The 26,470-nt window shown below is 45.9% G+C and overlaps 1 protein-coding gene across 2 annotated transcripts in view; it reads left to right on the top strand.

Moving 5' to 3' along the window:
• CCDC60 (coiled-coil domain containing 60) overlaps nt 1–26,470 on the top strand; it is a 164,052-nt gene that overhangs the window by 119,201 nt on the left and 18,381 nt on the right. For both annotated transcript variants that reach the window (XM_058691140.1, XM_058691141.1), the window contains 3 exons: nt 8,048–8,155; nt 19,030–19,120; nt 24,137–24,371. In XM_058691140.1, coding sequence (XP_058547123.1) covers nt 8,048–8,155; nt 19,030–19,120; nt 24,137–24,371 — 434 coding nt within the window. The remainder of the gene's footprint in view (nt 1–8,047; nt 8,156–19,029; nt 19,121–24,136; nt 24,372–26,470) is intronic.

Here is a 26,470-nt window from a genome sequence, read left to right as displayed (position 1 = left end):
AATGTCAAATAGTTTGTAAAGCCTGATAAAATCTGTCTGTAGCTCTCAATGAGCGCGTGCAACAACATCTCAGCCCAGGCTCAGGGGACGCGTTTCCCCCAAAACTCAAGGAGCTATTTCCCAGAGAAGCACCTGTTGTCTCCTGACCCGAGGCATGAACTCATCATTGCGTGGTATAACAGGGGCTCATCAACCCTCCGAAGAACACCGTGGCTTCCTAAAACCTCGGCATCTTCTTCCCCTTGTGTCAATTCCAAAGAATTACAAACCCATGTTTTTCTCTTTTGCTAGTTAGCACTTTTCAACCGAAGATTTGGGGCACAAAGATAGAAGCTTTTGATTCCAGGGCAGGGTTTCTCGACCTTGGCACTACTGACCTTTGAGGACGAATAATTCTTTGTAGTGAAGGACTGACCTGTGTATCGCAAGGCGTTTGGCAGCATCCCTAGCCTCTACCCACTGGATACCAGTAGCGCCCCACCCTGGAGTTGTGACAACCAAAAATGTCTCCAGGCGTTAACAAATGTCCCCTGGGGGCAAAATCATGTCTACCCTCTTCACCACTCCCCCACATTAAGACCCACTGCTTCAGGGCAATGAAAATGGTGCAATGGATTGCAGACTCCTCTGTCTGCTTATCTGTCAAATATTTATTAAGTCCCTACCGTGTGCATAGTGATCACGGCATTACCAACTGCTCTGCAGGCAGATCTCACTCAGTTCTCTCAGCGGCCCTATTGTGCAGGTGTATTACTATCCCCTCTCTGCAGATGACAAAGCAGCTGAGAGGTGTGCTCCTCTGCCCAAGGTCACAGAGCTCAGCATGTCACTGGGCTGGACTTTTAAGCCACGTCTGTCTGACTTCACAGCCCAAACACACATTACCATGCGCTACACAGAAAGTGTATCTCAAAGCCTTGCCTTTGGGGAGCTCATGATATGTTTGGAGAGCCAGGTCTCATACCCGAAGAATAAAACAACGCAAGAGAGAAATCATACCATGAGATGGCAGGAAAAAAATAAAATCATTAATAAGAGCACTTAGTTTATGGGTAGAAGATGCCACCATCACCACCCACCACCACCACCATCATCACCATCACCATCATCACCACCACCACCATCATCACCACCACCACCACCATCACCACCACCACCACCACCATCACCACCACCACCACCACCACCACCATCACCACCACCACCACCATCACCACCACCACCACCATCATCACCACCACCACCATCATCACCACCACCACCATCACCACCACCACCACCATCACCACCACCACCACCATCACCACCACCACCACCACCACCATCACCATCACCACCATCACCACCATCACCATCATCACCACCACCACCACCATCACCACCACCACCACCATCACCACCACCACCACCATCATCACCACCACCACCATCACCACCACCACCACCATCACCATCACCACCACCATCACCATCACCATCATCACCACCACCACCACCATCACCACCACCATCATCACCATCACCACCATCACCACCACCACCACCATCACCACCACCACCATCATCACCACCACCACCACCATCACCACCACCACCATCATCACCCACCACCATCATCACTATCACCACCACCACCACCACCATCACCACCACCACCACCACCATCACCATCACCATCACCATCATCACCACCACCACCACCATCACCACCACCACCACCATCACCACCACCACCACCATCACCACCACCACCATCATCACCACCACCACCATCATCATCATCTCTCCCCAATATTCCAGCTTTTGATGAGCCCACTCTCAACTTTCCTCCGACTTCCCTTTGATTGATATTATGATTGGATTCTTGATAGACTTATTTGTTCAAGCACATTCCAACTGGAAACCTAAACTTGTGTTCTTAAAACATCTCCTTGCAGGAATAGGCTTTGTAATTTCTCATCGCATCCCTTGGAAACGTGCTTCTGCCCATCTGTCCCATGGACAAACCTTCTGAAACAGAATGGTGTAGATCAGTGGTTCTAAAGATTTCATTTGCATGTGAATCCTCTGGGGATGGAGGTGCGGGTGATGTCTGGAAAATACCTATTTCTGGGGGCTCAGTCGGTTAAGTGTCTGACTCTTGATTTCAGCTCAGGTCATCATCTCACGGTTTTTGAGCTCAAGCCCTACATTGGGCTCTGTGCCGATAGTGTGGAGACTACTTGGGGATTCTCTCTCTCTTTGCTCTCCCTCTCTCAAATAAGTAAACTTAAAAAAAAATTTTTTTTTTAAAGAAAATGGATATTTCTGGGCCCCACCCTCAATTCATTTGGTCTGAACAAACTGAGGCTTATATCAACCTTGGAAGTAACTGGAGAGTTTCTTAATCATCTCCTTTCAATGCCAGATAAGGAAACTGAAGCCCAGAGAGGGGCAGAACCTGCCAAAATTCTTACAACAGGAATTCTGACCTCCTCACTCCTAAATCAGATCTTTATACCAAGTTCGTTAGGCCAGGATGATGACTATTACTATCATCACAGTACTTACTGTCGGTTTCTATTAAACTCTTTACCAGGGATCAGCAGACTTTGTCCTAAAGGGACAGACACTAACATTTTAGACTTTTCAGACTAGACGGTCTCTCTCGCAACGACTTAACTTTGCCATTGCAGCTTTCATGCAAAGCTGTGGCTGTGTTCCAATAAAGTTTTATTTGCAAAGAGACAGTAGCCCTACTGGCCACAGTTTGCTAATGCTGTCCTCTTCTTCTCCTTGGCTGTTAAAAGGCTCTGGCTGCATTTGATGACTGTATCAGTAATTTATGGCTGTATTACTGAACACCTCAAAATGGAGTTGCTTAAAACAGTAACCATTTTTACGTTGCTCACAGTCTACAAGTCAGTTGGGTAGTTCTGCTGGTCCAGGTGGGTTTGGTTGATCCTGGCCAGGTTTGTGCATGCGTGTGCCCAGATGAAGGGTGAGCAGGAGGGCAGCCATCTAGGGTGGCCTCACGCGCAGGTCTATGGTTGACTAGTTGCCAAGGTGACAAGAGTGACTGGGCCACATGTCTCTCATCATGCAGCAGGCTAGCCCAGGCAGTCGGGACGGGTTCCAAAAACAGGAGCCTGAGCACCAAAGTCTCTTGAGGCTTAGGCTCAGAATGGATACAATGACACATCCACAACATTCTATTGGCCATAGCATCAAGGATACAAGGACTGGGGGAAAGATTCCACCTCTTGATGGGGAAGATGCAAAGTCACGCCGGAAAGTGTGTAGATGCAGAGAGGGGCTTTTTTGTAATCAGTGTACCCAAAGGCATCAGGGCACGGCGTGCCTGATCAGTTCTCAAATCCTCAGTTGTCACATCAGCCAATGTGGATCAGAGCCGGCTGAGTCCCTTCCACCCAAAGTAGCTGATCCCAAAGCTGGCTGAATATTCTGAATTGGCTGTATGGGGATCAATTCAATCATGTCAAGGGAGACTTGATCTTTACGTATAAAAAGGTGCGGGGAATGGTCTCTAGGAATGAGAAAGAGCTCCTCCTTTCCTCTCTGGGATGATGGGCTGCCCCTCACAGCCTTCTGTAAGCAACTGTTCAGCAAGAGCAGTGCCTGTCACCTGTCCAGGTTTGTCCTTGGCAGTCAGCATGGGGTGCTTGAAATGGCTTTGTAGACATATTCTGATTTCTCTTAGGAAAAGCACCAAACATTGTTCTCTTCTCAGGCACGTTTTCGCCCACTCGTATTCTGGGTGGTGGAACTGTTTCGATAGAGTGGGCTATCTGAGTGTGCTCATCTGGAGTTCTGAACGCAGGGATTTTAGAAGCAGTCTTTGTGCTCCCCTGTCCAGTGTTTTTGTCTATTGTGTCCCGCATTTAAGAAAATAAATGGCCTCTCTTTTAAGTCGATAAAATCCAAGATAGTGTGTTATGACCTGATACACAGTCATTATGAGGAAGTACTGACTTGTTATCAAATATGTTTCTGGGGACCCTTTTTCTTTCTGTTTCTTCTTTCCAGTTGATTTTACCACATGTTAGATGAACAATCATCAGGTTTGAGGCACTTTTTTTCTTCATTAAGACTTTATTATATATATATATATATATATATATAGCTATATATATATATATATATATATATATATATATATATATAACTCTATAGCTCTAACTATATATATATATATATATATATATATATATATATATAGTTAGAGCAGTCTTAGGTTCAGAGCAGAAGTGAAAAGAAGATACAGAGATCCCCACTATAATGCCTCCCCAATCCGTGCTCAGCTTCCCCCATTAATCAACATCCCTCACCGGAGGGGTACAGTTGTTACAGCCTATGAACCTACTTGGACATCATCCTCAACAAAGTCCTCAGTTTACATTAGGGTTCCCTCCGTGTTGCACATTCTGTTGGTTTGGACAGATGATGTGTAATGAATGACATGTATACACCACTGTAGTGTCACACAGAGTATTCTCACTGCCCTAAAAATCCTCTGTGCTCCGCGTGACCCTTAGCAACTGCTGACCTTTTCACAGTCTCCATAGTTTTGCCTTTCCAAGAACGTCATACAGTTGGAATCACAGACTATGTAGCCTTTTCAGATGGGCTTCTTTCACTTAGTGATATGCATTTGAGGTCTCTTCATGTCTTTTCATGGCTGGATGGCTCATTTCTTTTTAGTGCTGAATATTCTACTGTCCGGATGTATGTACCACAGATGATGTATCCCTCCACCTGCTAAAGGGCATCTTGGTTCTTTCCAAGTTTTGGCAATTGAATAAAGCTGCTCTATATAAATACCTTGTGCAGGTTTTTGAGAGGCACATTTTGTAAATACAGAATAAGGTCCAGACCCATGGGATGAAACCCTTATCCTGGTGAAAAGGGAGGGCTCTCCCCGGTAACAAGAGACAGCACGAATATCATGGATGAGGCACAGATTCAGAAGCCAGACTGTCTGGGTTAAGATTCAAACTCTGCCATTGGCTGGCTGTTTTGAATTTGGACAAGTTATATGGCCTCAGTTTCCTTATCTGCCAAATAAGGATACTAATAGTACCTTCCTCACACAGTTGTTATAAGGATGACCTTAGTCAACAGCAGTAACCTGCAGCGGACAAGACTCTGTGGCTTGTAGGCTCGTGGGCTAGAGAGACAAGTAAACAGGTAGTTAGAGCAAGGACTGGGAATGTAGGGGCAAAAAGATATGCTATAGAGATGGGATACTTTAGGATGCTTGGAGACAGGCTAACCCAGACCTAGAGAAATCAAGGAAGGCTTCCTGATGGAGAGGACAGAGAAGGAGGAGGAAGAGGAAGATATATCAGAGCAGAGAACAGTCCCTGCCACCTCTCCTCACTCTCACTCTAGCAATTCCTGCCATTTTATAGATGAGGAAAGTGAGGTCCAGGAAAGTTAAGTAATTTAACCGAGAGCACATAGCTGGTAGGTGGCAAAGCTGGGATTTTAACTCAGGCAGCACCAAGTGAGAGAGGGGTGAGCCTGAGCAATGGAGCAGAATTCCACCAAGCTGCAGATGACAGAAGAGGGGAGACTCAAGGCCAGCGAGGTGGGTAGGGGTCTCACAGATGACGGTGCGTTAGTTTGCCAGGGCCGCCAAAAACAAAATGCTACAGACCGGGCAGCTTCAGCAGTAGAAATTTATTTTCTCATCATTCCAGAGGTCAGAAGTCCAAGATCAACGTGTTAGCAGAGGGTCGGTTTCTTCGGAGGCCTCCTTCTCCCTGCACCCTCACATGGTCTATCCTTCAAGCATGTGCGTCACTGGTGTCTCTCTGTGTGTCCAAATTTCCTCTTCTTATAGGAACACCACTGGATTAGGGCCCACCCTAACTTAGGGCCCCATTCTAACATAATCACCACTTCAAAAGCCTTATCTCCAAATACGGTCGTTCTGAGGTCCTGGGGGGTTGGGACATCAACATGTGAATTTTGAGGGAGACACAATTCAGCCCAACACAGAGAGTGTAGGGAGTTTACAGATTTTAAGCAAGGGAGAGAGGCATAGGGTCGGGTTCGTACCTGTTCTTGTCACTTGCAGAAATGAGTCTGATGCTCACATGCCCCACATCCTCCACCTATGACCAGGCAGGGCCCCACCTGGCCAATTAACTCCCTTTGCTCATCCCTTCCTCCCAGTCCCCGCCCCACACAACCCAAAGCCCAGGCTGGCAGGGGCTCTCTAGGGTGAACAGAGGAGGAGGCATCTCCCTGGGCTTTCCACAAGTTTCTGGGTTATGGTGAGGGTGACGTGAGGTGCCAGGCACATGGCACAGCTAGCTGCTGTTCTTGGCAAAATGCTGGAAGTGGCCCAGTGCTCAGAGCTGCCAAAAGGCACCTGTAGGGACCAAGATGGTGCTAAGGGGGGAAGACAGACAAGAACCAGAAGGCCTACGGGTCTGCAGGACCTTTCAATTAGAAACGAGAGAACAGCAGATGTTAGTAAATAAGGTAAGGAAACAAAGAAAGCGGGGAGGAAGGGCTCCAGAGAAGAAGAAAGGATAGCTGCCGACCACGGTCTTCTAAGACCTGGTGGGCATGGCCACCCTGGAGGGAGTGAAGGGTGAGGTAGTGGGGGATGTTTCCCTTCAAGTTGAGAGAAACGGACGTTTCTCAAGGGATTCACCGGGACAGCCATGGGTCAGCTCTGTACTTGGGCCCTACCTTCTGCACTGGTGCCTTCCTGGAAGCAGAGAGGGTGGATCCCTCCTTGCCACTCTGCACATCAGGCCCAGGAACCCTGGGGATTATTGATCAAGATCAACCTCAGAGAAGAGCAATTACACAGGTTCATAATGGAGGCATCTCACCCATTAGCGTTAGAGGATAGATGATGCAGGGAGGTGGTGGCTGGTCGGGACTCCACCTTGTTTCCAGGAATAAATGCAGGCAGCAGGTTAACCCCCTCCTGACCTCACTCCCGGGGCGACCACCACTTTGGCTCGGTCAGCACTTTGGACAGTGCTGGGGCCCACGGAAGCACAGTCTCTGGGGTTAAACAGACAGCTGGCTTCAGAACCTCACCAATCCCTAGGAGTATGGCCTTGAGCAACTTCCTTCCCCTGAGTCCCTCACCTGCAAAGAAGACACAATAACAGTACCCTCCCTCTAAGGGTTGTTGAGAGCACTGGATGAGATGCTCAGATCCCATCTCTGTCACTAAAAGCTGTGTGACCTACAGCAAAGTGATTGTACCTCTCCAAGCCTCAGTTTCCTCTTCTCTAAAATGGGGACAATGATTCATAACCTTCTCTGAAATGGGGACAATGATTCATACCCCTGCAAGTTGTTGGAGGATTTAAATAATGTGTGTAAAGTGCCCTAGTCAAAGGCTGGCTCATTATAATACAAGATGTCACCCCAAATCAGGAAATATAGGTTAGACATACTTTTATACAGTGTTTTAGTTACATTTTCTAATAACATGTTCACTGTGGTTTTCTTCAACATCCAGCTACAGTTTCAGGCCAAGGACCCATAAATTTAAAACAACGGGCCCAACTATTAGTCTGGGGGGAGGAGGAAGATTACAATAAATCCAGTTTCCTTGTGTTCCCAGCCTTCTTTGACATTCTTAGTGTATTTATTATACTTTTATCGGGTGAACAGGTAGATATCTGTAGGATATGAATGTCCTTCAACCCACTTGTTTGCCTGAGTCAAGACCTCTAGTGGTGGGACCCCGTCCATTGTTTCCCCGCTCCTACATGAAAACCCCCCCATAACCAGCCTAGGGTCATCTTACCTCAAATCACAGCTCTGACACCTGCTAGCCCAGCAACCTGGTAAAAGTTCCTTCATTTCTCTGAGCCTCACATTCCTCATCTGTAACATGAGCCCGTGAATATCTTCATGGGCCCACTGCAAAGGCTCGATGAGATGAGGTATGGAAAATACTTACTGTGCCTCTCTAACTGGAAGCCAGCACAACTGTCTCTGTGTCCATTATGGTGAAGGATGCAGTTCCAGCAGGATCCCACTGTGCACCCCTCTTCTGTCTTTGCAGGGAGCCCCTCTTCCGCCAGCTCTGTGCCCTCCACTGGCTCCTGGAGGCCCTGACTATCGACCACGCCCACCACACTATGAAGCCTGTGATCACCTGCTGGAATCCAAAGTAGGTCTCAGCCCTTCAACCTGCCGAAACTAGCACAAATTGTGCAGTAGGGGAGGGCCTCCTATCTGTTCTTCCCCTCCTCTTGCTACTTTTGGTGGGTAGGTTGCTTTAGGAGTTTTCCGATGTGCTCTGTGGGGCCAAGACAGGGGTGAGCTCGGAGCCAGGGCATACAGGCCATACAGGCTTGTGGGAGCCAACGGTGTGCATCTCCTCCCAGAAAGTCTCCCCAGCTCCACATTCACTAAAGTCACATTTGGACGCTTGGAATCAACCAGCCATGCTGTGAGTGTTGACACCATAGGGACTGGCCAGCTAGACCAGCACACCACTGGTTGCACAGCCAGGCTTCTCCCCACTGCTCTTCTTGGACCATGTCTCCCCAACACTATACTTTTTTTTTTTTTTTTTAAGATTTTTAAAATAAAGTTTACTTATTTTGAGAGAGAGAGAGAGAGAGAACACCCGCACACAAGTGGGGAAGGGGCAGAGAGAGACAGGGGAGAATCCCAAGCAGGCTCCACATTGTCAGCATGGAGCCCAACATGGGGTTTGAACCCACGAACCATGAGCTGAGCCTCATGAGCTGAGCACGAACCATTCAGCTCATGACCTGAGATGAAATCAAGAGCTGGATGCTTAACCAACGGAGCCACCCAGGCGCTCCTCCCCAACACTATTCTTTATTTGCTGCTCTTCCTTTTCACTTTGTTCTTGCTTTTCTTTTCTTAAGGTTTTGTTTGTTTGAACATATATTGGTGTGGCTGTTTCTCCACTTGGACCCAAGGGAATACTCAGCGCTCAGGTCCTGAGCAGCTGGGCTGAAGCTCTGTGCCTGTGGTCTAGCCTGAGCAAGTGTTAGGTGTGTCCCCACCAGAGGGGAGGGCTCATGCAAAAGCCTTGAGGCCACTACGGCAGGAACTGCACTGCATACAAGGCAGAACAAGGAACAGGCAGGCATGGAAGGCATTGGTTCTTTATTTTATTTTATTTTTTTTCAACGTTTTTTATTTATTTTTGGGACAGAGAGAGACAGAGCATGAACAGGGGAGGGGCAGAGAGAGAGGGAGACACAGAATCGGAAACAGGCTCCAGGCTCCGAGCCATCAGCCCAGAGCCTGACGCGGGGCTCGAACTCACGGACCGCGAGATCGTGACCTGGCTGAAGTCGGACGCTTAACCGACTGCGCCACCCAGGCGCCCCGGCATTGGTTCTTTAAAGAGAGGCATGCTGTCTCCAAGAATGAGGAAAAAGGGAGGACTTCCTGACTTAAGGAATTGGGAGTCGCTTTGTGAAAATCCCATGCTGAGTGAAATAAAATAGTTCCCTGTCCTCCATAAGTGGGAACCCATCACTCCCGCCCCAATAAACTAATATGGCCTCTTTGTCACAGTCCCACCCGCCCTCCCCGCCCCGCCCCCAAGGTGAATTCAGAATTCAGACTCCTTCTCTTCCTGAATCTTAATTAACTCCTTCCTCCTGAAGGTGTTTACCACCCACTCCCAAACCCCCTCCCTACCCCTGCCCTAATTCATCTCATGCACCAGCGGCCAGATAAACTAACATCAAATACAACCAGAGATATAAATCATGCACCTATAGACTGGTAACTCCAATTGATTCCATGTTTGGGGTTGGGATGAACTGAAAACTGTAATTTCCCTTAATGCTCTGGTTTATAACCTTTATTTTTTCAAGCAGCAGAAATCCCCCCCTTTTTTTAATGGAAACCCCGATAGTATAAAACAAATTTGTCAAAATGGAGCTTCTACACGAAGCAGGAGGTTGGGAGACCGAAGGGATCTAGGGCCCCTCCAACTCTCTCCCATCCCCCACAAAGTACCCCAGGTATTTCCAAAATATCTCTGTGGTTCACAGAATTTGTTTGAAAACCACAGTCTTAAGCCATTTCCCACACATTATTTTTCCTAGAGGAATCCTCTTTTAAAGATCTGAGGTATGTCCTTCCTCCTTCCAGACCTTTCTTTCTAATGTCTTCCCCTTACTAATAGACTTACTTTAAAAAAAAAAAAAAAAATTGGAATCATACTCTAAATATTATCCTGTACATTTTTCTATTTTTCCCTTTAAAGTGTCTTATGGACATCTTTCCATGGGACATACAAACTTTCCACATTCTTTTGACAGTTTCCATCATCCTGTAAACAGAATACCATCCTTCAATAAAGAAATGGTTACCTATGGTCTACGGTATGGGTGGACCATGAATTAGATAACCACTTCTCTATCGAGGGACACTAAGGTGGTTCCAAGTTTTTGCCATTTCAAACAGTTCTGCGCAGAACATCCTTGTACATACATTTTGTACCCAGTTGAAAATATTTCTGTTGGCTAGATTCTGAGAAATGGAATTTCTGGGTCAAAGCAACATCTAATTTTTTTCACAGTTGATTGCTTAGATTCTAAGAAAAAACACCCTCGGCCAGTGGACTTCTAATAGCATTTCATGTCCCCGAGCAAGCTACGAGCCACAACAATTTCGCCTCCAACATTTGGGCATCCATTCTCCCAAACTGAGGCAAGAACATACTGTAGGCTTTGGCTTGAGAAGATAACAAAGGAACATCTTCATTTCCTTTGCTTGGTTTTAGAAATGTGCCCAGAAATGTGACCCAGAATGTGCCCAGAAATGAGCCCAAAATGGTTATCTGCGGTTAAAAAAAAAAAAAAAAAAAAAAAGAGTGGTCACGTTAGAAGCAGTGGAGGCTCTACCTGTGACTTGTCAGGGCAGAATTCCATCAGGGATCCATGGATATCGAGCTCTATCAGAGCAGAACATGAACCAGATCAGTCTGACAGAAAAATACATCCAGAAAGATCCCTACGGGAAGTCAGAGTATTTGCTGGGGCTTGTTTTTTCTAGTGAACCATTTGATCCTGATGGTGATTTTAGTTTGGGGTCAGTGGTATGCTGGTAAATGTGTAATAAACAGAACAGTTCTCCAAGAAGGAAAAGCCATGCCAATATCTATGGTGGGCATAGTCCAGCCAAGGCTGATTTCAGGCTTACCAATGTGATGCCATTGAACCTGGGGCCGGGAACACGTTCAGTTCAGAACACGTTCAATTCTTGTGAGTCAGCATGAGCCAACTCCAGCACACCGTTTTTGGGGGTTGATTTTTTAAAAAAATATATGAATCTGAGGGTGGGGGCTGGGCAGGGGGTTAGGTTTCCTAAAAAGTGCCAGAAAATCTTTTTAGTTAGCAAGAAAGGGGAAGGATGTTTTCTCTTTAATGCCTAATCCCTATTTATGATGTTTCATCCTGATACCATAATTCAAATTTCCCCAAATCTTCAAATGCATTTTTTAGAGCCCAGAAGATTTAAGAGTAAGTAGGAACAAGCACATGGATGAGTTCAGGCTCTGCCACTTAGTAGCTATGTGACTTTGGTTGCTTAACATCTCTGGGCCTCTGTTATTTCATCCATCATATGGGTTCCTGTGGGCCTCAGAAGAATTATTGTGAGCATCAAGCAAGATAAAGAACGTAGAGCATTTATCCCAATGACTGAGAGCACAGCCAAATGATAGCTATTCAAGATTAAAATCCCCATTTCAAAGAGCAGTTGGCTGTATGATTATCAATACCATTGAGACCCAAGGCAAGGAAAGAAAGAAACTTCTGAGCAGAGTTTTACCAACAGATGAGATCCATGTCACTGGAAGAATGAACAAACATACAGACAGACAGAAAAAGAGCTAAGCAAGGTCAACCAAAATCTGGTTGCAAAAATAAGCAATCGTGGAATGACCCCAAGAGAGAAACACCAAACCTCTAGTTCTCCTGACTGTGTTTTCTAAGTTTCCACCATCAAGCAGCCAGCATCTCCTGCTATTCAAGCATCTGAAACACAAACCCTGAGCCCTGACACCCACCTTGCATTTTCCAAAAGGAAACATCCATCATCGGGGACCTGCAGGTCCCAGAGGTTGCTCTTCTATTAGGCATGATGATGGCTGTAGATCAAATCCTGCTCTCTTATGGATTTTATAGCAAGAAAGTGGGGTGGTTCAATACCTCAACATGGCCTTTCCCCAGGCAGCAAACTTCAGAAGATGATCTTTGTTAATTGCAGGGAGATCCCATATTTGGCTGGAATTGGTGGATGGTTGGGTGAATGGACAGATGACAGAATCTAGGATGTCATATGAGTTGCGTCTGAGTCTCCCCTTTTCTTAGCGGGGTCAGGAAAGGCCTTCCCAATTTCATCATGTGGCAGTTCACACACATTATCATTTCCCAGCATCCTCATTAATCCCACAGCCAGCAGGAGAGTTTATTTCAATTGACAAGGTGATTGGGTCCACGAGAGAGCAGACACCAAGCTTTCAATAACAAATATGCTGATTACCCTTCTCTCAGAGACGCAGGCCTCTATTTTGGCAAAGTAAGACTTATTTTGTATATAAAGGTACCCAAATCTTTATCCAAACCCTCGGGACCAGCTGTGTTTCAGAATTGCTTTTTTTTTTCTCTCTCTCTCTTTTGGCATTTTAGAAAGGAAATATGGGGCAAACACCATAGAAAACATCAGACACACACACACACACACACACACACACACACACACACACACACCGAGAGGACAGGGTAGCCAACTATCATCCAACACTGTATTTCTGCAGGAAAGAAAAAAAAAAAAAGAATGAATATTTACACTAAGTGTATAATAAAGATAAACAAAGGTCATCGTTAGCCTACCATCAGTTCAGGTCATGTTTTGCTGCCAAATAAGCTATTAAAAAACTTTTTTTAAGTTGATTTATTTTGAGAGAGAGAGAAAGAGAGAGAGAGAGAATCCCAAGCAGACTCATCAGTATCAGTGCAGAGCCCGATGAGGGGCTCAAACCCACAGACTGTGAGATCATGACCTGAGCCGAACTCAACAGTCAGAAGCTTAACCAACTGAACCACCCATGTGCCCCTAAAAAATTTTAAGTTTATTTATTTATTTTGAGAGAGAGAGAGAGAGAGCTAGAAAAAGCAGGGGAGGGAGGAAGAGAGAGAGAGAGAGACAGAGAGACAGAGACAGAGACAGAGACAGAGACAGAGAATCCCAAGCACGCTCTGTGCTGGGCAGAACCCGACACAGGGCTTGATCTCAGAACTGTGAGATCATGACCTGAGCCAAAACCAAAAGTTGGATGCTTAACCAACTGAGCCACCCAGGCACCCCAACATTTTTCTGGTTTTCAACACCCTTTGGATTCTGGAATTGGATAAGGGTTGTAACCCTGTGTTGGTATTATTTTTTTTCTAGAAATTAACTTTCCAAGGACTGACTAGAAAGGAATGGGCCTTTACAGAGAAGCAGCCAAGATGAGATAGATGCAAGCAACCATTACAAACCTTAGTGCCACTTTTCCCCAACTCCATTCACCCCACCCCCTGCTGCCATCTTCCCTAGTTCCCGTGGGAAAGAACTGGGCACACCCCTGGCCAAGCAGGGGAGTAAAGAGTTCCTGATTTACCTTCCAGGCAGGGTACAGCATACACCATGGGGTGAAGGTGTGAGGAGCTGTCCCCTGGACACACTCAAGCAGCACAATCATCTATGTCTTATTGCCTAGGACTGTCCCACTCTTAATCGGGGAGTCCAGGTGGGTATAATCCTGACTTTCATAAAGAAAGTCCAGACACTCGGGGCGCCTAGGTGGCTCAGTTGGCTAAGCATCCGACTTCAGCTCAGGTCATGATCTCACAGTTCGTGAGTTCAAGCCCCTCATCGGGCTCTGTGCTGACAGCTCAGAGCCTGGAGCCTGCTTCGGATTCTGTGTCTCCCTCTCTCTCTGCCCCTCCCCCACTCACACTCTGTCTCTGTCTCTCTCTCAAAAATAGATAAACATTTAAAAAATTTTTAAAAAAGAAAAAGAAAAAAAGAAAGTCCTCACACTCAAGGGCTGGGCTGCCCAGGCACGAAGAACCTGCTGTTCCTTTAGAAAAACATGGAAGGCTAAAAGGCAACCACACTTTGATGTTTCAAATATGACACAGGCTCCTAAATCTTCCTGTGTTATAATGAAAATAGCTGGCACCTGGGTGCTTCCGATGTCAAGCACTGCTCTGAGTACTTTATGTCATTCGAGCCTCATTCTAACTGACAGATGAGGAAACTGAGGCACAGAAGATTTAAGTAACTTGCTCAAAATTGCATAGCTAGTAAAAGCTAGGTCAGAATTTGAATTCCGGTAACCCGGTGGCCCAGCACCCGTGCTTAACCACTAAATGGCAGTTTCCTCTGTTCCTAGCTAAAGCCCCAAAGTCCTCAATTAATGTAGGGCACGGTCTGGTGTCAAAAAGCAAAAAGAAAAATTCATTGCAAAGTAATATTTGTCAGGGGGCGTCCAGGATACAAAACGGACTGCAGCTTACCAAGATGATGTGATATGTGCGTGTGTCATTTTCTTTTAAGAAACAACAAAAAAAGGCCATTCTATACTTATGGCTTTGGTATTTAACTTAACATATGGGAACCGTCTCTCCATATTGGAACCACTTTTAATGACTGCGGAGTTTATCAACATATTTAACCAAGTCCTGTAAGAACTTTAAGTCTTTGCCAGATCGTCAATCTTGTGGGGGGAAAAATGCAGCATCATTCTGAAGAACATGCAAAAATAGCAGTTATTACATTGAAGTTGTTTTTCCCTTGTCATGTGCGCCCCCACCCCACCCCAGAAACTCTCATGTTCCTCAAGCCTGCTGTTTTCAGGCACTACTGGGGATACAGCAGTGAAGGAAGCAGGTACCATCTCTGTTCTCTGCAGCTTTGGGGGAGCAGATAATAAACATGCAACAATCAAGATGCTGTGAGATGGCACCAAGGGTCACAAAGAAATTGACGGGGTGATGTGACAGTGGCAGGTTGGGGGTGACTTTTAAATTGGGTCATCCGGGAAAGACTCACTCGGGAGGTGACATTTGAGTGAAATCTTGGATTTCACCTGCTCTCCCCTCTGCACCGATTTAATTGCAAAATGCCTCCCCTGCTTTACTCAAGAGGACATCTCTGCAGGAGTAGGGGACCGTGGCAGGATGATGGGAGCACCTGTCACTAGGGAGGTGACCTGCCTGGGAGACCCTGGGAGCTCTGATCTCTGTCCCCTCCTTCCCTGGTGCACAATCAGCAGTTACCGCCGATCTCCAAACTCAGTCATGGACTCGTGAATGCATTTGAAACCGGTCAACAGACTTTCCACTCTGAGAAGTAGGTGTTTTACCCCACATGACGGTTCACGAAGGCTGAGTGAACTATTTGAGAAAACCACTCTGATGGCCACTGTGGAGAGACATTTCAAGTGACACACTAGGAACAAAATGTGCTTGGTGGGTACGGTTAAATGAGATGCGACAGGGTCCCTTCATTGCTAGCAAATCGGATCCCCCAGAAAGCTTCAGCAAGGGGAAATTATGGTCTGAAAATCGTAGCAGATTTGCCCCTATGGATCTGCCCTAGTGCCTCATTCCCCACCATCAGCCCCTCCTTCAAGCCACACTTAGACCGCTGTCGACAAAAGCATACTGTTAATAGTTTAACTGTGTTCAGTTCTCTGTACAAGGCACCCCGCCAAGCCCCTAACAAGCCCCAAATTTCATCTTCACAGCAATCCTCTGACATAAGTAATATTATTCCCTCCATTTTACAGATGAGGACACTGAGGCTCAGAGAGGCTAAGTAACTTACACAAAGACACGCCTCGGAAGGAGGGCAGGCACAGGACTCGAACATCCAGTCCACCTGACTCTTAAACCCACTGTTAAACCACCAGCATGCACTGCTTTCCTGGTCCTATTGCTCAGAGAGACTTGCCTGAGGTCACACAAACAGTAGATCAGGGACATCAATTAGGTAAACTAAATTAAGCTGCCGGAATGCACAACCCTAAAATCTCAAAAGCTTAATGCAACACAAGTGCATTTCCTGGGCGTCCTACGTGTCATCAGCATGGGGCTGTGCTCCTTAGTCGGTCAAGGACCCAGGCTGACAGGAGCTCCTTGTCAACATAAGCTTCCACCATCAACTCGGCAGCAGAGGGAATCTGCCTTGAGGGCTGGCCCTTAAAGCATCCACCCTGAACGCCACATTCAATCGCATTTATTTATTTATTTATTTATTTATTTATTTATTTATTTATTTATTTAAATATGAAATTTATGGTCAAAAAAAAAAAAAAGGTTAATCGCTTTTAAACAAGCAAGTCACAGCACTACCCCTGTCCTCAAGGAGCCGGAAAGACCTGGCACTATTTGGTAAACAGCACTAATGACCACCCCACCAAGACTTGGGAAGGACTGTCAACTTGCTGTGCCCATCTCAGACAAGGTGTGCAGCCAGCCCCCTGTGGACAAAGAAACACAGGTGGTTTATTTCTTTTCCTGCCCCTGTTTGATCTTCCTTTTTTTGGTTTATTTGCTACTGAGAATGAAACATCAGAGAGACTGATTCTGTCTAACCAGGGCCCTTTCTTTATCAGTGGCTTTGCACGAGCAAGGGCGCAAGGGCTGTTTAAGATCTCTGGGAGCCTCGCTGCATTTTTAACTCATTTACCTGCTGCCTGGAGTCACAATAGATTTCGGGTCATCTAGGAAATCAGTGTTAACAGAAAGCCTCCCCATCTTCCCGATCGGGCTTGAATATTTAAGATTTTGAAAGCTTGGCTGGGACCAGATTTAATTTTGAAAGGGGAAGGGGGTTGCTTTTGAACTTCAAGAAGAAGGCTGGAGGCACAGCAGGAGCTGCGTTAGTGAAAGGAAGGAGCCCCAAAGCCCTGTGGTCTTGAAAGAAACGCTCCAAAGCAGAAACTGCTAAAGCTTCCAGTTGGTGAGCCTTAAATCAGACTTCAAAAGCGCCACTAGTTTAAATATTGTTTATAGGACTGAAGTATTGCTGCTCCTTCCTCTGGCTGGATTTTAAATATTCCCTAATTTGATTACTCGGGGGAGAAGCAGGCAGAACCAACGTTAAATGAGCTTCACTGTTAATTATTCAGAGGGCTTTTTATTGTGTAATCAAACATAAAGTCTTACAAAAAGCTTGAAGGCACATTCTCACCCCGCCCCACCCTCCCCAGCCTGACTTCCACCTTGGCGCCTATGTATGTTTCTTGGGTTGTGGCTGTGGGCTGGTAAATATTCAGCAAAGTCCTGCCAGGGAAGAGGGCACACCTCCCCCCCACCCCCACCCCCAGCCCCTGCTCCACATCTGGGCTGGTAAAAGCCTTCGATTCCACTACCCAGAGCCTTGTGCCATGAGAAGCCTGTCTTATGCAAGTTTGAGCTTGATCACCCTTTACCTCCTATATCTGAGCATCTCCCACCTCCCTCATCAGCGCTCAGCAGCCCCTGAGAAGTCTAGACCCCTGTCAGTGCCTCCTGTCATCAACCTGGTCTGGCCACCTCAATTCCTCAAGTCCCTGCTCTATACTAGATGACAGCCAGCCAAATGATTTAAAGGATGCCAGCCATCCAAAATCCTTTCTGCAGAGAAAAAGGAGATAAAGAAAGGGATGGGTGGATGGGTGGACGGATGGATGGATGGATGGATGGACGGACGGAAAGAGAAATCAGTATGTTAATCAATCATTGATCGATAGGTAGAAGGAACTGAAAGAGCACACACTGAGTCTTCCTGCTTGTTTATCAACAGAGATCCACTGTCCTGTAGCCCCAAGTCCAAAATCCAAAAGGCTCTGGAAACAATTTTTCCATAACTCATTCTGCAGCAAGCTTTGACATGAACCAAACTGACTTGGTGGCGCAATCTGACTTGAAGTTATTCACAGGTCTTTAGCCCACCTAGAGTAAATATTCATATATGTCACTGCAGAAATAGTAATGTGTCTGGTTACAGGATGCTGTCCCAGTCCCCGCTTCTGGAAGGATTACGTTAACATATGGCACAGGCAGCATATATCCTTCCCAAAATGCCAACGTGGCAACACATCTGGTCCTATGGGTTTCAGATGAGGGATTACGGGCACATCACCAACAAAACCTGCTGGAGGCTCAGTCTCATAACCAGAAAGTTCCCAACCCCTGAGGGGAGGAACCAGGATTTAGGGTACCCGAAGTTTAGTTAACTGGGGAATGGTGGTGCTTTAAGAAAAGGAATAGAAAAACTGCAGTGGAAAATTAGGTACAGGGCCCCACAGGGACGCATCAAGTGACAGTCATTAGTTTCACTGTAAATCTGAACCTGGGTGAGTGACCTGAGCACCCTCGCCCCCATTTGTTTTCTCATCTGTAAAATGGGGTGACAATGACTGCATCGCAAGGTCTTACTGAGACAATTCAGTGAGAAAGCATCTTGCATGTAGCATCATACAGAGTTCTGCTCAATACGCTCCAAACCAATGATTTTCATTGTGCAAAAACCTGCCCTCACAACCTCTCCGCAGGCCCCCTCAGTTATACTCTCTCCATGCTACTCACAAGTGCCCCTCATGGTAGGATTCTCGGACACCACCGCAGGCAGAGATTCAGAAATGAACATGCCTTTCAGTTCACCCCCCAGGAGTAGCTGCAGACTTGCCCTGGAGTTTAGCAGAGGACCCAAGTCCAAATCGCAAACAGATGCAGAATGAATACAAATACATTCACCTCCCTCAGCCCCACCTCGTAAGCGGTGGTCTCTCCTAACCTCAATTTTCACTGGCAGGACCCAGCTATGGAGGACTGTCCCTCTCACTTCTTCACGCAAACGTGGGAGGAGTGGCGGGGGGGGGGGGGGGAGGGAGAAACCATAACAGAGAACAGCCACCATCCATCATCCATTCATTGCATTTCCTAAAAGAACTTGTAGTAAAACCGAGGCTCTGGGAGCGGAAAACTCATTAAGCTGTTTCTCACTCAGGGACCCGGGTGGAAGCAAGAGCACAATAAAAAAAATCAATAAGGACAAGTCCATGGGACAGAGGTGGGAGCACTTCGTGACAGCGCCTAAGGTAACTACCAGCACACGACGCTCTGGTCTGGCTACCAGCCCCGACTTGCATTGGGAGCATTTTTTGCCAGTCTCTTCTCTGACGGAATTTTTTTTTTTCTAGTTGGTTCTCTGAGTGAAGAGAAATCAGAACCACATGCTGTTGGATGGTTTTTGTAAATTTTAATTAAAACGGCTATCTGGGGATTACGGGAGACATGACATTTGGCCAGAAACCACTTCACGGGAAAGGGGAGGAGCAGCTGCGGAGCTGCTCAATTACATGTCACTGGAAGGAAATGGACTCACCTCACTCCATGTTTTTAATCAATACCAGTCATTTCTCTCTCGATCTCTCACTCTCTTTTTAACTCAGCCAGAAAATAAGAAGTAGGTGATTCAACAGATAGGGTGTTCTACAAACAAGAACGCGCATTTACCACCAAGGGAACATCGAGAGGTCTATTCTTTTCACTCAAAACTATTCCAAACCCAAAGCTTCCCAAATTCATCTACCCAACAAACAAGCACCGTAAAGTAATAATGACAAGAGGTAATATTTATTTAAGTTTATCTATTTATTTGGGGGGGGAGGGGGCACGTGAGTGCACATAAGTGGGGGAGGGTTAGAGAGGGAGAGAGAGAATCCCAAGCAGGCTCTGAGTCATCAGCACAGAGCCCAGTGTGGGGCTCAAACCCACGAACCGTGAGATCATGACCTGAACAGAGATCAAGAGTCAGATATATAACTGACTGAGCCACCCAGGCACCCTGACAAGAGGTAGTATTTAGATAAGTAAAGGTAGTTGAAAGAGCAGGCACCTAGAATGTTTCCTACACCTGTGCCCTTCCCCACAATATGAGAATAATGTTCATCCCTGCCTACTTCACAACGTTAGTAAAGAACCTCAGGAAACACCATGCCAACTCACTTTGAAAGGGGTAGGGAGGCCTGGGTGGCTCGGTTGGTTAAGTGTCCAACTTTAGCTCAGGTCATGATCTCACGGTTCGTGGGTTCGAGCCCCACATCGGGCTCTGCACTGACAGCTCAGAGCCTGGAGCCTGCTTTGGATTCTGTGTCTCCTTCTCTCTGCCCCTCCCCCACTTGTGCGCTCGCTCACTCTCAAAAATAAATAAGACATTAACATAAATTTTAAAAAAAGAAAGTGGTAAAATGTTGATAATTACTGTGGTTATATAATTTTTAATTTTTTTGACATTTATTTATTTTTGAGAGACAGAGACAGCACAAGCAGGGGAGAGGCCGAGAGAGAGGGAGACACAGAATCTCAAGCGACTCCAGGCTCTAAACTGTCAGCACAGAGCCTGACACGGGACTTGAACCCAGAAACTGTGAGATCATGACCTGAGCTGAAGTTGGACGCTTAACTGACTGAGCCGTCCAGGCGCCCCAAGGTTATATAATTTTTAGAAGCCACTTTTTAACATAATTGCAATGGGCCAGGTTCTATGCTGAGGAAATGCTTTGGGTACATTAGCCAGCTCTGCCCCAGGAGGCACAATTCTAATCCCCAGCTGGGAGAGGAGGAAGTTGAGGCTCAGAGAGGCTAAGTGACTTGCATGAGGTCACACAACTGGGTAATGGCAGAGCGAAGAGTTAATCCTGGGTCTGTTCATGAAACACTGTTTATTAAACACTGAGCTCGTCAAATGCATGTCCTCCATGGTGTCACGATTATAACTGCCCCTCATGAAGAGTTGCACTATTTTCTTGCTCTTTCATCAGGGTGTGCCTAGATCTGAGAAGTAGAAGCCTTTATTTTTTATCACAGAAAGTTGCTATGGAGACACTGTGTACATCTGTCTCCAGAGATGCACAGAAAAACCAGCAGGAACCACAAACCTTAAAAAAAAAAAAAATCCTCCAGGAATATTCATGACAAAAATTGCAACAGGGGACAGTAAATCACCACACTGGAACTCTCACAAAATTGAATTCCCTAGGAAATTTATAGGTCACACTCTAGGCTGAAGTGTGGTCCATTCTGAGGACAAGGGAGCACTGGATTAGGAGTCAGGAGACCTAGCTTAGCCACGGTGACCTGGTTCACTGTGTAGCTTCAGACAAGTCCTTTCTTGTCTCCTGACTTCAGTTTCTGCGCCTCTAAAATGAAAGCTTTGAAAGAGGGTCTGCAATCAATTCCCACAGCAACTGATATTCTTCTGTGTGTTTAGAGCTTGTCAGTGTCAAGATCATGTTTGTGTAAGAACCAGGCAAACTGGGTATATGAAAAAAATCTGGATGGGTGTAATGTATTAGGGAGTGGTGAGGTCTGTGGCAAACAGGGATATGCCTGCTCAGCTAAAGGGAAGAACTTCTGCCCAGCTCTAGCCATTTTGCCATGTGAGAATGGAAGTCTGGGGCTTATCATTTTTCAGAGAGACTAATAACCTAGGTTGCTATATAAAAACCTCCCCAATTTGTAAAATTCAGGGCAGTTAATCATGTCCCCACCCCCCCACCCCCCATGGGCTGCCAGTTTGAAACCTTTGCTTCTGAAAAAGTATAAGGAATCACTCAGGGAAATCTTTTCCTTTGTTGCCAAAAGCAGTCCCTACTGAGGTGGAACACAGCAGCTGGTTAACACTGCTCCTGAGTGAAATATAAAAAATAGGGAAGAAGCATTTGGGGATTTAAGTCAATTCAGACAGAGTCAGTTCAATAAAGGGTAAGCAAGATGCTGAAACTGCCTGTCACATGTTCCCCCCACACTTTATTTTTCTGCCACTCTCAATTAATCAGAAGTGTCAGCCCTTCACTTCGGATTTCCTGGCTGAGGTTGTTAATTGAATTTTAATTAATGGCAACTTTAGGAGCACAAAATGAAATCCTAGCCCAAGGAAGATCCACACGGAGCTCTGGATGCAGAAAGCTCCTTGAGACCACCCCAGTCTATTCTCTTTGTTTTGTAAATAAAGAAACTGAGGCAAGGCTGTGGCTTGCTCAAGGCCCCTCTGATGTTCGTCCCCCTTCCCCCACCCCGCCCGGGATCCAGGTCCAGTGCTCATTGCCAGACTCCAGGCTGCCCCTGGGACACGATGTGTCCAGCCTTCATAAATGATGTTGATCTAAAGAGTCTGGTTTCCAGAGCCAGGAATTCATATTGTGCCAGAGGAGACCGGATGAGGTGACTTCCACATATATTATCCCCAGCTGCAATGTCAGGACAAAGGGGATGCTGTGTCAAGCTCCTGATTGGACCAAGGAGAGAACATGCCCCCTTGGAGATCTGTGCAAACCCACCTTCTTCTTCCCCTGTGCAACCAGGAAGACCCTCCCCTCTTCCCAGGGTGGGGGGCGAAGTTCCACCTGTACTCATGGCCCCACAAGGCAGCCACCAAAAAATTACTTCTGCCCACATGCCGTGGACTCCATGATATGAATCCTGAGGGACACAACTCTCTCCACCCTGTTAGATATTTATTAGATGTTGGTGTGGCCTCAGTGCTGTCTCTTCTTCTATCTGCTTTCCGAAGGTATCAAACACTATGAGTCTGATTGAAAGATGACCTCAGTCTTCCCTGCAAGAGCATTCATTTTAAAAGTTCGTAAAAAAAAAAAAACATAAATACATAAATAAATGTTCTCAAATAAAACTGTTTCCATTCATCGAGCATAAACTATAGCCCGGGGCGCTATTGAGCTCTTACCCTGGAGCAGCTGAGGACCTACTGTGTCCCACTGTAAACTTGGTATTTTCATCAGCATGGGATCAGGAGAATTCTCAAAGCCACTGAGAAAAGAGCATTGCTTAAAGTATTTTCAAGCAAGGCCCAATAATTAGCATCGGTGTTGACCTGACCTGGATTTGAACCCCGGCTCTGCCACATGCTAGCTGTGTGTGACCTTGGGCAAGTTAGAAACCCTCTGGAAGACTTGGCCATGAGTTAAACGAAGACAGGACCCTGCACAGTAGATTCAGAAGTGACATCAATCATGCAAGCGGGTGAACACACACACATACGTGTGCAACACACACGCACCGGTAACCCATCCTGTCTGACTCCTTTCCTCCCAAAAGTCCACATTTGCCTTACAGGGCTTTCTCTACCCACCCCTTACTACCTTCGAGGGCTTGTCACCTAGACCCTTCTGTCCTCCACAACCATGGCTCTCCTTCCTCCCACAATGAGTGCTATCTCATCAGACAAATCTGCTTCCCCGATATCCCACTTCCTAAACGTCAGCTATAGAATTTTCTCCATCCTACATTCTTCAGAAGATTCCAGCAAACACAAATCTTCAATGTTGGAGGGCCTGGCATCAACTCAATGGAACAAGAAATTGATACATGCAATGTGGGGTCAAACCAAGAGGTAGCTGAAGAAATGAGACCCATCCTCCCACAGTTTAAAAATCAACTCTGATGATTATTACAAAAGAAAAGTTAAAAGCTCTTCTGGTCCCCGGTAATATCATTAGAATATGCGTTTGGCTTCTTGCGGTGACTACATGGACAACCATGGCACTCACTCAACAGAGTAAGTCCCATAATGTTTGCTTCAAATAATACACATTTTAGGGGTGTCTGGGTGGCTCAGCCAGTTAAGTGTCTGACTTCAACTCAGATCATGATCTTGTGGTTTGTGAGTTCAGGCCCCATGTCGGGCTCTCTGCTGACAGCTCAGAGCCTGGAGCTTGCTTCGGATTCTGTGTCTCCTTCACTCTCTGCCCATCTCCCGTTCATATTTTGTCTCTCTCTCTCTCTTTCAAAAATAAACATTAAAAAAAAATCTTTAAAAAAAAAAGATTAAAAAAATCATACATATTTTAAACTATCTTGATTTGTGACAGATTCAGGATACGTCTCATGGTGTTCAGAAAGAGCCAAAAGAAATTCACATTCAGAGCCAGGTTTTCACTTTTTCTTTCTTTCTTTTCTTCTTTCCTTCCCTCCCTCCTTTATTCTTCTCTCTCCCTTCTTTCCACCCTCCTTCCTCCTTCTCTCCTTCCTTCCATCATTCTGTCCTCCCTCCCTTCTTTCTGAGACCCCTCTCTCTTCTCTCTTTTCTTCAGACCAAGAAATTCAAAATTCCTATACTGCGTGTCACCAACCGCAAGCCAAGCCGGCGAGGCTCCACCCTCAGTCTGTCTCGGACCAGTTGGGGATCATCCCCCCAGAGCAGTATGATGTCCATGAACCCCGGCTCAGACGAGCCCCAGAGTGTGATCACCCAGGCAACAGGCAGCAAGGACATTGAGGACAATGAATCCTCTTCGACCAAGCCTGACGAAGAACCTCTCCATATCAGTAAGTCATACCTGAGATCTGAACAATCTGCCTGGACTCTTTGCCTTAAAGCTAGACATCAAGAACCCCTCCTACTCCACCTCCACTCCCATTCAGTTAAAAGAGACACAGGGGTCTCCTAGCCCTGTTCAATTTCCTCAGTCCCCTTTGCTTTTCCCCGGGGGAGACTGGAAATATACTCTGTTCCTTGAGTTACTCTGAGCAATTTCTCCTCGAGAGACAGCCCACGGTCATCAATTGCTCCTTTTAAATTTCTAATAATTATAGGGGCGCCTGGGTGGCTCAGTCGGTTGAGCGTCCAGCTTCGGCTCAGGTCATTATCTCACGGTTTGTGAGTTCGAGCCCCATGTTGGGCTCTGTGCTGACAGCTTGGAGCCTGGAGCTTGTTTCAGATTCTGTGTCTCCCTCTCTCTCTGTTCCTCCCCTGCTCGTACTCTGTCTCTCGCTCTCTCTCAAAAATAAATAAACATTAAAAAAATTTTTTTAATTCTAATAATTATATTTTATTGAGCCCGACTTATATAAAATGTTGTCACTTCAGCATGAAATCAATATAAAATTATTACTGAGATATTTCACATTTTTTCATACTAAGTTTTTGAAATGCAGCATAGACTTTTTAAAATAACTTTATGGAGGTATAATTTGCATACCATAAAATTCACTCTTTTTAAATGTACAATTCAATGACTGTTAGTCAATTTACAGAGTTGTGCAACTATTATCATAATCTAGTTTTAGAACATTTCAATCAAACCAAAAGAAAACCTCATATCCATTGGCAGTCTCTCTCCTTTGCCACCCCATGGCTCTAGGCAACCACAAATCTACTTTCTATCTCTAGGGATTTGTCTTTTCCAACTATGTTATATATGGAAGTTGTATCCCTCTGTGACACTCGTCCCCTCCTCCCCCTGCTCTGGAAGATGCATTTTCAGTGGTTCACAATTTGGGGGACACAGGTGCTTTAGAAAATCTATTAAAAACTAGGAGTCCTCTCTCCATAAGAAAATTTATACACACATATATACATAGTTTTGCATACTCTTTTAGGCACAGCCCATGGACTTCCACCAGATAGAATCGTAACTAGATTCTATAAGTCATGCAAAAAAAATTATTCTCAGAACTTTCTGAGTAGAACTTGTATAGTAAAAGGAAATAGGAAAGAAGGGATTTATGCAGAAAGAGAGGATAGAAGAGAAAAAGAAAGGATCATGAACGAGCTGGCCAATGCAAAATTATGGACTCTGGTTCATGGACCCCTTCCCACCACATCTCCTGTGTCCCCTCAGTGGCGCCCAAGCAGAGGCCTGTCTTCTTAGCCAGTGTTCTTTCAGACCATCTAGAATGCCTGTGGCAACCAATGCTGGGCTGGGCTAGGCTGAGCTGAAAAGAACTGGGTGTAGGATAGTTTCAAGGAGATTGAATAAGAGGTCAAGGTAGACCAGAAAGCCTGATTGAGGCCCTAATCATCACAACAAAGAATGGACAGAAGGACAAAGCATCCAGTAAGTGGTCAGGACTCAGAGTAATGACTGCCAATGAGAAAAATTCCCAACCTTGTCAACAGGGTGAAAGCCGTGAAAATCCATGAAAGGCTCCGAGCCCTGAAAAGCTGTTTGCTGAACAGACTATCTAAGATAGTGAGGAACCAAGATCAGCCATCAGCAGACGTGTGACTCTTATGGATTTCTTAAACCTTCTTTCATTCGACACGTATCTACTGATCAGCTACTGAGCACCTGGAACTGAGGATTATAGTTCCTGGCCTCCCCAAGCTTATGTTTTAGAAGGAAAAAGCAGATTATAAACGAAACTGCAAATATCAAGTCAGTTGCAGATAATATGTGATCAGAAGATAATAAAACAAGACATGGGCCAGAGAGAGACTGTCGGTGGGGATGAGGCTAGTTTAGCCACAGTCGTCAAAAAAGCCTCTCTCAGCTCTGACCATTTAGGCTGAGATCTCAGGATATGAAGCCGGGGAGGGAGGCAGGAGTCAGAGTGGGCATGGCCTTTGTAGGGTAAGGTAAGGACTTCAGAATGATCTCAATGGCAACAGGAAGTCTCTGGGAGGTTTTCAGTACAGGACTAAC

The sequence above is a fragment of the Neofelis nebulosa genome, chromosome 11 (assembly GCF_028018385.1).
Source record: "Neofelis nebulosa isolate mNeoNeb1 chromosome 11, mNeoNeb1.pri, whole genome shotgun sequence".
Lineage (NCBI taxonomy): Eukaryota > Metazoa > Chordata > Mammalia > Carnivora > Felidae > Neofelis > Neofelis nebulosa.
The sequence above is the reverse complement of the archived record's forward strand: the minus strand, read 5'-3'. Positions and strand labels throughout refer to the sequence as shown.